The sequence below is a fragment of the Vigna radiata genome, unplaced genomic scaffold (genome assembly GCF_000741045.1).
Source record: "Vigna radiata var. radiata cultivar VC1973A unplaced genomic scaffold, Vradiata_ver6 scaffold_170, whole genome shotgun sequence".
Taxonomy (NCBI): Eukaryota; Viridiplantae; Streptophyta; class Magnoliopsida; order Fabales; family Fabaceae; genus Vigna; species Vigna radiata.
The window spans coordinates 735,445-749,215 of NW_014542552.1; the positions used below are offsets into that span (position 1 = coordinate 735,445).

Below are 13,771 nucleotides of genomic sequence, written 5' to 3' on the forward strand. Positions count from 1 at the left end.
TGCTTGAACATTATAACTCCATAGTCATGTCTAAAACATAAAAGAATATTAACAACAACCACTTAGGAAAAACTACATCAGTTACAATAACATATTTTTAAAGTGAAGGCTTATAACAACTTACAGGTTTGTTTGGGATGAGATTTTTGCTTGTACAACAGACAAAGGTCCAATACTGCCTTCCGGTCTGTTGTACAACATGCAAAAAAATCGAGCAAGGTTTTGACCCTACAATGTAAAAATTACAGTAAGACGTTAACAATACATTATTTATTGAAGGTCAATAACATTATTAAATTGGGTCACACATACCATAGCAGTGTCTATCCTATTTCGGTCGTTTACGCCCTTCACCAAAGAGTCAAGAACATATATATCTCTAATGTGCTAAGTTTGACTACATAGCACCACCAATGATAGTCATGGCAAAATGGAAGAAACAGCTACAAATAAACAAACAAAAGGAAACTCAAAACATCATGAGCTGCTACATGTCAAAAAAAAAATTATTACTTACCAAAAAAAATAACAAATATATATATAATACCAACACTTTAACTTACCGTTGGGTTACCAAACGCCATTGCAACTGCACAATAAATCAATGGTGGATTAGGGTTCCCAAAACACAAAAATATAAAGGTAAATACAATGCAAAACACAGCCACAACGCCTAACACCCCAAACGCAAAACAGAGACCTTACCGGCACATAGAGAGAGAGAGAGAGTGATTGCTACAAAAGACAATGGAGAGAACCGCCCGAATGGGAGACACAAATGGAGAGACCAACGGAGACAGAGTGATTGCTAGAGAACCCAACAGAGAGAGGACGCCCAATGTGAAAACGAAAGTGAAAGCTTTCCCTTCAGAACGAAAACAAAAGTGAAAAAATGAAACCGCCAAATTGAAATTTCATAAAATGAGAATCCCTAAATTACCCTCATCAGCGTTTTTTAAAAGGATTTCTTCTTTAACCTAAATAAGCCAATACAACAGCGCCACGTGGATGTGTGTTAAAATTGTGTCAAAAGACGGTGTCAAAGAAACATTTTCCTTAATAAAATCCTTTTAAAAAAGCGGAGAAGGGTAATATTGGAATGATGCTTTTATGAAATTTTGATTGTCGTGGTTTCATTTTTCTTCTTCTTCACTTTCGGTCTTTCCATTTGTCTTCTTCACTTTCGTTCTTCCCATTCGTCTCTCCCATTCGACTCTCTCCAATTTTCATTTGCTTCATTTCTGGAATCCCTTGGTCTCTCTCCATTCGGCTGATCATCTCATCCAAACGTATCACTATGTATCAGTAAGCTCTCTTTCGCGTTTCTCTTTTTGGTTGTCTTTGGCTTTGTGCCTCTGTTTCGAGTATTTGCTCTATATCGCATTGTGTGGCTTGTGGAAGTCTACTTTATTTTTGTTTTATTTAATTATTTTTTATGTTTTTTGAACCCTAATCCACCATTGATGTATTTGTATGAAATATTTGCTATTGCAATGGTGTCCGGAAATCTAAAGGTGAGTAAAAGTTTTGTTATTATATAAAGTTGGTTTTTTTTTGTAAGTAATAAATTTTTGTTTTTTAATGTTTTGTAGTGGCGGGTTCGAATCTCTTTTTATTCATCAATCATTGTTACTATGAATGGGTTATTAAGAGATGTCCATGTTGAACGAATTTCGATGACCACTGGTGTTTTTTTTTTGTGTTTTTGAGGCCAAGTTCACTTCACACAATAATCTCTCCATGGGAGGTCCTCACCTCCATCTCGGGGGACCCAAAACATTAAGATGCATTCATTCCTCACTAAAGAACATAAAATTACAACTAAAAGAACTGGTCTTGGGTCAAAACACACTACTGTTCACCAATGGTCCTCTACGTGTTCACTGGTGGCTCCTTTAGTTTAACAAGATGTGTAGAATCCAAATCAGACACGCGTAATTGTTTACAACCACTTGTAATCGATTACAATGCAACTTTTTACACCAGACTTGGCAGAACTTCACTTAACACAATAATCTCTCCATGGGTGGTCCCCACCTCCATCTTGGGGGACCCAAAACTTTAAGATGCAGTCATTCCTCACTAAAGAACATCAAATTACAACTAAAAGAACTGGTCTTGGGTTAAAACACATTGTTGTTCACCAGTGGTCCTCTGCGTGTTCACTGGTGGCTCCTTTAGTTCAACAGGATGTGCAGAATCCAAATCAGACACGCGTAATCGTTTACAACCACTTATAATCGATTACAATTCAGCTTTTTGCACCAGACTTGGCATAACTTCACTTAACACAATAATCTCTCCATGGGAGGTCCCCACCTCTATCTTGGGGGACCCAAAACATTAAGATGCAGCTATTCCTCACTAAAGAACATCAAATTACAACTAAAAGAACTGGTCTTGGGTCAAAACACATTGCTATTCACTAGTGATCCTTCACGTTTTCACTGATGGCTCCTTCAGTTCAAAAGGATGTGCAGAATCCAATTCAGACACGTGTAATAGTTTACAACCACTTGTAATTGATTACAATGCAGCTTTTTGCACCAGACTTGGCAGAACTTCACTTAACACAATAATCTCTCCATGAGAGGTCCCCACCTCTATCTTGGGGGACCCAAAACATTAAGATGCAATCATTCCTCACTAAAGAACATCAAATTACAACTAAAAGAACTGGTCTTGGGTCAAAACACATTGTGGTTCACCAGTGGTCCTCCACATTTTCACTGGTGGCTCCTTTAGTTCAAAAGGATGTGCAGAATCCAATTCAGACACGCGTAATCGTTTACAACCACTTGTAATCGATTACAATGCAACTTTTTGCACCAGACTTGGCAGAACTTCACTTAACACAATAATCTCTCCATGGGAGGTCCCCACCTCCATCTTGGGGGACCTAAAACATTAAGATGCAGCCATTCCTCACTAAAGAACATCAAATTACAACTATAAGAACTGGTCTTGGGTCAAAACACACTGTTGTTCACCAGTGGTCCTCTACGTGTTCATTGGTGGCTCGTTCAATTCAAAAGGATGTGCAAAATCCAAATCAGACACGCGTAATCATTTACAACCACTTGTAATCGATTAGAATGTAGCTTTCTGCACCAGACTTGGGCAGAATTTCAGTTGTGGTCCCTTATGTTTTCATTGGTGCCTCATTATGTTCAACAAACTGTTAAAAATTGAAGTTACAACACAATAGTAAATGATTACAACACACAATTTAGCACCACCATCTTCACCAATTCAGTCAAATTCATCATATCGCAAACATTACTTCATTCTTGTCACACTAACATTATTACTTCCAGAAAATGGATTCTTCAAAATTTAAAATGTACACCAAATCAAAATATAAACCACTTCAATAACATAAATACATGCAAGCAAACATTCATCTACTATATATTGCAAGAAATAGGTTTAATTACAACATCAAGTTCTTGTCCTATTCAAAATACCATACAATAATCACTAATTTTTCTTTCTAGGTCCTACATTTCCTATGTATGGTGTCATCAACGCTTGGCTCTTATAACGCATTCTTCTTCCCATCCTCACATAGGTCTTCAATTATGGTTCGGTGTTGCACATTCCATCTAGTGTGTTCTGCGACATTCCACCATGTTCGGTTTGAGAAAACCCACCCGGTTCGTTCTTGGAAATTCCACAAGGGGAAAGAAATGCACTGTCACTGAATGGTTGTGGACGTCCACCACTTTGGGATCCATCGTCTTGCCTTCTACCTCTTCTTCTGGCCTTCTCTTCCTCCAACTGTGTCTCCACGACATTGACATTCCTTCTAAGTGTTCGTCAAACTGCAAACATACATCGTTGAAAAATAATGACGAACCGTCAACTGCTCAACCAAAACAAAACAAATGCAAACACAAAAGGAAATAAGAAAAAAACCCAAAAGGGGTCGAAGAACCCACAAAGAAACCAAATACCCAAACAAAAAACCCAATACCCTAACCACAACATCAACGAAAACCCACAACAAAAGGGTCGAATAATGCATTTACCTTGCTCCAACGAAGCTGCTGTCCGGGACTTCCCATTTCCACCAAACCGCGACAATGGAGAACCAAAAACGTGAGAGAGAGCGTCCACAAAGGGGGAGAACGAAATGTGAGAAAGAGCAAAATCTGAGAGAGAACCTACTGATAACGGTTGAAAAACAATTATTTTCATGCTTCATTTGAGATCAAAATACATCCTTTAAGGCTTAGAATGAGCTTAGAATCAAGCAAAACACGTAAGTTAGAGAATAAGAGAGTCAAAAGTTGTTTTTAGAGATATTATGCTTGTTTTGCATTGTTTGGTAAGGTTTTGATGAGAATTGGAGATGAATTGAAAGAAAGGTTGAAGATCAAACAGTTGCAGTGCAGAAAAGTCAACTAGAATGCAAAAAATTCAACCAGTCAACCAGAAAAGTCAACTAATCAACTAGAAAAGTCAACCAGTTGACCAGAATGCTGAAAAGTTGACCAGCGCCCAGCGGTGAAAAATGACCGTCGGGCGGTGGCGTAACTGGAGGGAAGCCGTCGGGCGGTGAAATATGACGCCGGGCGGTGGTACGACTGATGGGAAACTGCCGGGCGTCAAAATGTGACGCCGGTCGGTTGTCTGCTGGGCTTGGGCCTAAATTCTGTTAATTTTCTTGGTTATAAATAGCACTAGTGTGAGTTTAGATGTATTCTTTTGACAGAAGAGGGCGGCCAGACCTAAGTTTCACTTCTTGGAGAAGATCTCTTGGATGCTTAGGCTCCTTTCTATCCTATCTAGGGTTTGCTCTTCCATTCTTCCATCATTTTTCATCTAAGTTCACCATTACAATGGTGAACTAAACCCTTTTGTTGTTGGTGGAAACAATGTAACCTTTTGAAACTCTCTTTTATTGAAACTCTTGTTTATTTATATGGTTGTCGTATGGTTTGATTATCAATTGTTGGGTTCTCATCTGCACTTAAAGCTTTTATCGTTTAACTCATTCGATAATTGTGGTTTGTCCTTGATTAAGCAATACCACCTAGGGATAGGGGTAGGACGATCAATTATTTTTGGTTCTGTTCTTAATGTGTTATTAATTACTAGGGAAGGCTAGGGATAACAAGCCAGTATTTAGTAATAGGCTCTTTTCACCGAGGGATCGGGTTAAGGGTAGGCCAAGAAAGTTTGCATAACAATTAGATAACAAAGCAAATTAAACAAGAGGAGTAGATAAGAGAGAGCAGATAAGATGAAATTGTGAACCCCCAACAACTCCATTCATCCATAGTCTTTTTCTCATCAACTGAATCAACTGCATTTGCATGTTTATTTTGTGTTCTTGCATCCGCAACAATTAATTTTTCTTTACAAGTCTTACGATTTCAATTTGCGCGAACGATAAGGCCTTTCGAGTCTCTTGGGAAGAACGATATTGAGTTTTATCGATTATATTACTTGAAACGATCTGGTACACTTGCCAGAGAGTCAACACCTACGAAATGTGAGAGAGAGAGCGAAATCTGAGAGAACCTAATGAAACAAGCTAAGGATATATTTGGAACAATTTTTTTTTTAAATTATCTTCATTTTTTTCGACCAGTTTTTCTGAAAAAAAAAATAAAAACCAACCAATGACACCTTGACTCCTGTCAGTGTCAAAAGTGTGTCAAATAAAGTGTGTGAAACTAACGGAATTCAAATTAAAAATATATATAATAGTTATAGATAAACATGATACATTATTCCAGTTTGAATGGTTATGATCAGAAGTCAAAGTGATCCTGATTAGGCTTTGGTGAGGTTAACAATGCCGTATACAGACGAAGCCTATCCTCCTCCATGGAAGTGCACCTTGAGGCAGGTCTTCGAGGCCTTATGAAGGACAAACATGTCAAAGTCAAACGGTGCTTATACCTTCTCCAGGCCAATTGAATGGCCACTGCAGCCCAAGTTCTCCATCCTGGTGAGTAATACCTTGCACTTCTCTTAACCTTTTCCTTCACAAATGTGCACCTGAAGTGCTGCGTCACATACTTCACGTCCTTTGCTTCTAGCCCAAATGCCTCCGTCGCTTCAAGTGTTACCAAAGTGCTTGATGACGGTGGAAGACGCTCTATGAACGGCCTTCTCAGACACCATGAAAGAAGCTCGTCGCCGCTGAAGTTCCCTGGCCCTAACATGCAGTAACTTTTCACCCCGTCTCGTAGAACTTGGCTGCTTTGAAGGTGACCTCTTACTACAAATAACATTCTTTGAACTGGGTCTCCCTCTCTCGTTATCTGCACCCATCATGCATAATCATAACCTAATTTCGTTATTTTATGCAGTAATGTTAGAATTTAAAGGTGTTTACAACTCACTGTTTCTCCTTTTGGAAATACAAGGGACTTCACACGGTCACAAATGTTCTCTAGCACCAAATCGTCCATATGCTGAAACAGTGGCACCTGAGCAAATGTTATAAGTATGAGACAGACAGAAAAGCATTAAAAAGCAATAAATTACAGTGCAAAAACATTATAGTAACTAATGAAAAACATGACATCATGGTTTATAATGAAGTGAAAAGATGAGATGAAAGTATTGGTGAGGTTTCTGAAGCTAACCTGCCTCACCAAATCCAAACAGAGATGGTACTTGATGTCTCTTCTTAGTCCCTCGGGGAGATTCTTTATCATTTGGCATTCATCAACCCCTCGCATGGCAGCCCAACGCTGTCTCTCATAGTTTCTCACGCGCTGCCTGAAACTTTGTGGTAACTTCCTTTTGCTCATCCACCATTCGATGTTCCTCATCTTCAGTTGCATTGCTTGCTTCTTCGATGTTGTCGCATGCAAAAACACCTACGTACCCAAAGATAAAACATTCAACTCTCTCTCATCACCAACCAATAATTAAACAAACATGCATGATGAACAATAAAGTAATCAACAGTTGAATTGTTTTGATATTGTTTGACCCCATGTTTTTAAACGTGTATGTATATATGCACCTTGATGTTTCCAATCAGCATAGTCACTAGAAGGAGGCCACTAGTCAGCACAATTATGTTGAAAATCACTTCTAGCCTCTCCGGTGTGCTCTCTAGGTTCCCAAAAGTGCTGGTCACATCAAACATTAAAATATTAGTGAGAGGAGATATTATGTTAGAGTGAGTAACTATGAAGCAACAACTATACACCAACGTGGACAATAGTTCTCTGTGATTTGATCTTTTTGACGCTGAAATAAATGCACCATGTGCAATGTCTGCGTTTTCTTTTGTCGAGCATATTATCATCGTATATACCTAACAATTGTGTGACCCCAACATCAATATACATGTTTTTTTGTTATAAGAACGCTATTAGTTCCTGAATTTGTGAGACACTAGTTGGTGGCAATTGAAACAGGAAAAATATTACATATATTACTTTTAGTTTTTTTGATAAATAAATTTCTATTGTAATACCAACCTCTAATCTCTTATAACTAAAAAAGTCTAGTAAAGAATAGTGTAACAATCAAATTTCAATTTCAAAAATTTATTGAATGTTTCTGTAAATTCAGAAGATACAGTGCCAAAACTTTCAAACTGAGGAACTAAAATAGAGATTTAATCAGAAAAACGGTTCATGAATTGATGGTAATGCTGAATAGCCATCAGAATTAATCAGAAAATTTAGCAACTATAAGCTAATAATGTAGAGAAATGTGGAGATGGGTGTGATGATTTGTAAGCAAGATTTGAAGTGTCAGATTGAGAGGTGATGATGAGTCGAGAATGAGGAAGATAAAGGCGAGTAAAACAAGAAAATGATGGTCAAAAGAGGACAAACAAAAAGCATATGGGAAATGATGGAGGAGTGGACCACAAAGAAAAGAAAAACTTCTTTTAACAATACTTTTTTAACAACTTTTTCATAACGGATACGTAGCAGCTTGTGATTGGTCCGTTTTAAATAATTTTTTAAACATAAATTCAAATAGACCAATAAAATGATGACACATCTCCTGTTATCAAAAAAATTGTCAAAAAAGTGTTGTCAAAATATATTATCCGAAGAAAATGGTGGTAGGTACCTGAGAGTCATTAGGCCCCAGAAGATAGGGAAAAGTATTTTTTCCAATCTGCTATCGTTTGTGATGAGTTGAACAGACCATGCGTATGCACCATAGTCGTAGTTATCAGCACTATCCAAACAAGTAGACCTTGCTTCCCTGTTTCCAGCCCATGCCAATCTGGTTTTGTCCCTTACAATGCTACTTCCTCCATAGTATATAGGCTTTTTGCAGCACAGTGTTCTCAATCCACAACCTGCTGTTTTTGCACACTGTTCTTCCAAACATTTTGCTGCCCTTTGCAACCCTAACAAGTACCAACACGCCCCTGCTGCCTATATACACAAAACTGGAACTAGTTAAGAAAAAAATAAAATACTAACGATCTCAATATAACAAAAAAAAATATTCTTTACCACATCTAAATTTTTTACATTAATTTCACATTATTTTTCCTTACTTTTTATTATTTTCTTTTTTGAAAAAATATAAAAATTTACACTTTTATAACTATTTTACCCTTATACTCTATGTCAATGAGCAATGGTACCATTAGGGTTGGGCAAAAATTACTGATTTGTATTGTACTATAGTTAATTGTACTATATTATTCTAAAAAAAACTTATCCACTTTTACTAAAAGTTCAATATACTATTTTATGGTTAAGTTTTTTAAAAACTGAACTTATAACAGTTTCGGTTTAGTTAACTGTGAGAACTGAATCTAGTATTTCTTCTTCTCTAATTCCCAACTGTTTCATCTTGTAAAAAAAAACATTATTTAATAATAAAACATTAATGAAGAAACCATTAACATAAAAAATTAATGATTAATTTTTAAGACAAAATTTTTTATCACAAATTTTTATATTTTTTTTTATCAATAAACATATATTACTTATATAAATATTCATGTTTTTTTTAGACAAACTGTTTTACTGAATATTTTTTATCAATAAACAATCAAATTTACTAAATATTAAAATACAACAGAAAAAGATAACTAAATAAAAAAACTTTCAAATAATTTATTTATTTTTTAGCAAATTCAACTCATGTTTAAAGATGTGTTTGAAAATACGATTCCATACTTTATCTTACGTAAATTACTTTACTGTTTTGTTTTACATTTTCTCAATTTTGTTCTGGTGCGTCATTCTTCTAATTTTACGTTGAACATCATTAAAATTTGAGAGACACTACAGTCACATTATTTTATTTTATTATTTTCTGAATTGTTTAAATTACTTTTCTATTTATCTGTTGAAAATAAATTGCTGTAAGTGTTACAAAATTATATAAAATAGAATAAAAAATAGAAAATAGTTATTGAAAACTTTGGAAGAATAAAAGTTGAAGAAAATTATTTTACAGGAATTAAAATAAAAAAAATGGCATCTCTTGTAATAATTTAAAAGATATAAAATTAATTAATTTGTTAGTAATAGAAAAATATTAAAAAACCAAAATAAAAAATTTACATGGGTTGAGAAGGAGTAAAAGAGTAAATAAGAAAAATGAGTGTCATCTGACATGTAATTAGTACAATTCATTTTAAAATTAGTATAGTTAGCAGTTCAGTTAAGTTTATATTGTAATTTAGTACAATTTAGTATAGTTCAATTCAGTCCAATTTGATAAAACAAAAACTTTCAGTTTGTCTGAACTATTTTACAGTTCATTCCGTTTAGACAAATTAGTTTTTAATTCAGTACAGACTTTAGTAGTACATTACAGTTGAGTTTTATTTGTCCACCCCTATGTACCATCACACACTTTTACATTCATTTGATACATATTATAATAGTAAAATATTCATAAAAGTATAAAATTTTGTATTGTTTCAAAAAAGAATAGAACAAAAAATAAATAAGAATATTATCAAATGAATAAAAAATTTAAATGTATCAAAGAATCATTATTCATATTGAATATTGAATATTGAATATTGAATAGGACGTTGATTCTATAGTTGTCCATGTTCTGTCTTGAAACTAATGACTATCTACTTGTTGGCCTATATGGGGACCATAATCCAAGGTGTTGAAAATTTAAGATGTGATTATAATCATCAACTTTTCATTTCAGCCAGTGCGTTGATCACGAAACACTGGTTATTCTATTGTTAACCCTTTTCAAGTCCAGTAAATACAGTGATTAACTTTTAATTCATAAAAAAGAATGTGCTGCTTTAAAGTTTTTAGTACTAGAAAAGGTTGTAATGCTTTATAACTTCAATCACCTCTACATCCCCTGTTTTTCGGTGAATTTTCGTTATCACTTGTTGATAATTTAGTGAATAGTAAAGTCCTCTAGTATTGTGGAAGCCTTTTATCAGAAAAAAATTGTGTTACTAAGTAAATGTACTAAGTATAAAACTTTAGGAAAATTATAAGAGGTAGAGCATTTTTTTTTATCGGCAAAAAAGAATTAAAATATAAAAACAAAATATTTTTACATATATGATCATATAAGATATAAGATATAAATTGCTGAAATATTTTGTCTTTTGTCTTCATCATGATGATGAATTTCACAATGAAATATAAGTAAACTATCTGTATATTTTACTAGATTTTTTTTTAAATAATGACTAATTTTAATAATAAAAAATATGTTTAAAGATCAATTTAGAAACTAGTTTTTTAATTAAGGACTAATTTTTTAATAGTCAAAATCTTACTAATTAATAATAACCAATTTAATAACAATTAACAATAAAAACTATTCTAATTACCAATTTAAAAATTAATTATAATTTTTTATTAATAATAAAAATTGTTTTAGTTACAATAATATATAAATTAGTATTTAAGATTTTTTTTTGTAATATTTAAAACCGATTAACTATAAGCTAAATGATTGTTTTATGATGACTAAACTCACAAAAATAAATTAAAAGACAATACTCTTTTTAATGTTTTATGCAATATTTTAAGCTTATTTTTCCAAAACTTGAAAAAAATAACTTTTGTTATAATACCAAAGTGTGCGTATTCTTATGTAAGTTAACAAAAAATGCTATTTTTATAAGTAGTGTGGTAGATGTGAAAGAGATTTTGATTTTGTGAGTATGTAAAAAAAGTGGCCTAAAGCTAGCAAATTTATACTATATAGAGATAAACATTGCATGAAAAGAAATTAAGGTGGATGACACTTACATGGGAAGCTACAAAATACGCGATCATGTTGAGGGCGATGCCCCACCAAACAGTTCCAAAAATGTAGCCAGAAAGATTTTGCATGCGACGCAAGAGGCAAACGGAGTGATAAATTTTGGGAAGATATTGAAAGAGGAACATGATTAAGAACACTGTCATCACTAACGTAATTGATCCTTTCTCCAAAAGAGACGGAATTACCACCCATAACACAATCTGCATATCAGAAAAACATTATGGAACTATATATTAATTTGGAAAATCATAATCACTATGAGAAACTTGAACAAATTAATATATACAAATTCTCATATATAGTTTAATTATTCAAGTAAGAGCTTCCTTAACATCATGTAGTAAAATTAAATCTTCATAAATAAGTTTTAGACAGAGAAAAATATCTGAAACCTGCTCAGTGTTAATGCAGCAAGCTTGAGGTCCACGTGTCCTCTTGAGAAAAAGCATCTAACTATGTAGTGCTAACATAGTAGGTGATTACACTATGCTATACAATAAATTTAAATCATTTTAGATTTATTAACCAGCTCATTCGTTGTTCTTGTGCGCAATTATAAAAGAATGAACATTTAGGAGGAGTTCATTTATTGAAATCGTGATGATTAGATTAGGACGTTCACTGCCAGAATAAAATAACATTTATTAGTAATGTGAAGTCATATCTACAATGTAATTTTTTTTTTTTAGGAAAAAGTCTTTTTAACAACTTTTTTCTTTTATAATATACATGTGACAATTTGTGATTGGTCCATTTCAAATATTTTTTTAAAATAAATTCAAATATATCAATAGAATTGTAACACGTGTCCTGTTATACAAAAATTGTTAAGAAAAAGTATGTCCTGTTATATAAAAGTTGTTAAAAAAAAGTTGTTAAAATATCATTATTTTTTTTAAAGAAGGAACAAATACAAATTAGGCAAAGATGATTCCAGTTCATAAACAGCTAAGAAAATTAACTCCGAAATTTAACAACTATAGTCATTCCGATTAATTTGTATTTCGAAGGCACCCAATGGGCGTACAGTGATTACCCTTGAATATCAGTGATATACGAAAAACACCTGTGAGATTAAACACTGTCACGTGCAGACATGACATGAAAAATCATTCACATGATGAGGTGTAACGCCGGTAACCATCGCATTCGCCATGCATAAAAACAACAAGCGGTTGCATGCAATTTGTCGTATCCTCTATCCCTTGCTACTGTCCCAAACCTCAAAATTCACTCCCCTCTGAAATTATCACTTTCTTAAAGCACTCTTCATTAATTTAAATAAAATATTTAAAAATAATCATATCGTTAAAGTAAAACCATAAAATTGTTAACTTTAGTAATAATAACTTATAATGTAAAACGGCTTATCAGCATCCCATGTACTCCGTCATAACTATGAGTTAAAAGAATATGATAAAAGGTGATAATTACTTCTACATTGTTTAATCTTCAGCCATGCTAAACATGAAAGAAGAGAAGAAGAAGAGGATACTAACCTGGGGAATGGGGAAGATGACGAAGAGGTCGAAGAAGAAACCCTTCTTAGCCTTGAGGTAGCGAAGAGCATAGCCACCGCTAGAGGCGTAAGAGTCTCTGGCGTGAGAAGAAGAGCGTTTAGCCATCTTGAAATGGAGCCACATGTTCCACACGTGCAACGTATCGGTCATGCACCGAAGCACGGTGACGGTGACCACGAGCCAGCCGTCGATGAAGATGCACATACATGTGTCGCTTATGGACAGCGCGTAGAAGAACAGCGGATCCACGAAAAGTCCCGTTGTGCTCACCAGGAGGAACACCCTGTTCCATTCTTGGACCCATTTGGCTCGCGGATCCAGTACCACCCCGAACTCCCGCCAGAAACTGCTGCCGGCAAAGATGTCAGGCTTCTTGGGCTCGTCTTCGGCATCGACATTAGTGTCGTAGAATTTGAAGTCATTGTCTTCCTCGTCTTCCTCATCATCATCATCTTGGTCGTCATCGGTGGAGGAGTAGTGCATGCGTGAGACACGTGAGTCTGAAACATAGTGAGAGGTGGCCATAGGAGAGAGAAAGTGAAGAACTGAGGTGAGAGTTTCTCTTGAAAGAGAGAGGATTTAATTCGCATAAAAGACATAAATAATAATTGAAGTAGGAAGGTGGGTAAGATAGAAAAGTAGAACTATTTGACAAACCTATATTATATTCAAGTAGGTAAAAACAGTATATTTATATGGAGTGTAACATTTTTAAATATTATAATACTATGTTAGGATGTTTTTAAGTTATATTTATTTAAATTTATCTATGATTATAAATAATTATTTAAATTTTAAAAGTAATAATTAAAAGCGTACAATTGGAAAATTAAAAAATTTATAAAATTAGAATATAGATATAAATAAAATAAAGTTTAATTATTAAAATAAAAATATTATAAGTAATATTGTGTAAATAAAATTTTTATTATAAGTAATTATTTAAATTTAGAAAAATAGTTGCTAAAATAATAAAAATGTAAATAATTATAATAAAAAGTTATTTAAATTTAAAATATAATTATTCAAATAAT

At 33.8% G+C, this 13,771-nt stretch overlaps 1 protein-coding gene across 1 annotated transcript; it reads right to left on the minus strand.

Moving 5' to 3' along the window:
* Window positions 1–5,593: 5,593 nt before the first annotated feature.
* Window positions 5,594–13,417, minus strand: LOC106780298 (cyclic nucleotide-gated ion channel 4). The gene is made up of 7 exons (XM_014668575.2): window positions 12,717–13,417; window positions 11,202–11,417; window positions 8,062–8,375; window positions 6,992–7,100; window positions 6,606–6,842; window positions 6,360–6,446; window positions 5,594–6,278 (listed from the first exon to the last, which is right to left on the minus strand). The coding sequence occupies exons 1-7, from the start codon at window positions 13,260–13,262 to the stop codon at window positions 5,763–5,765; spliced, it is 2,025 nt and encodes a 674-aa protein (XP_014524061.2). The 5' UTR covers window positions 13,263–13,417; the 3' UTR covers window positions 5,594–5,762.
* Window positions 13,418–13,771: the final 354 nt, after the last annotated feature.

Bases quoted from the DNA above. Each gene is read 5' to 3' on its own strand.
- LOC106780298 (XM_014668575.2), bottom strand. From the start codon at position 13,262: ATGGCCACCTCTCACTATGTTTCAGACTCACGTGTCTCACGCATGCAC. The intron at 11,418-12,716 runs GTTAGTATCCTC...TCTGATATGCAG, and splicing joins TCATCTTCCCCATTCCCCAG to ATTGTGTTATGGGTGGTAAT. The intron at 6,843-6,991 runs GTGCATATATAC...TTGGGTACGTAG, and splicing joins TGCTGATTGGAAACATCAAG to GTGTTTTTGCATGCGACAAC.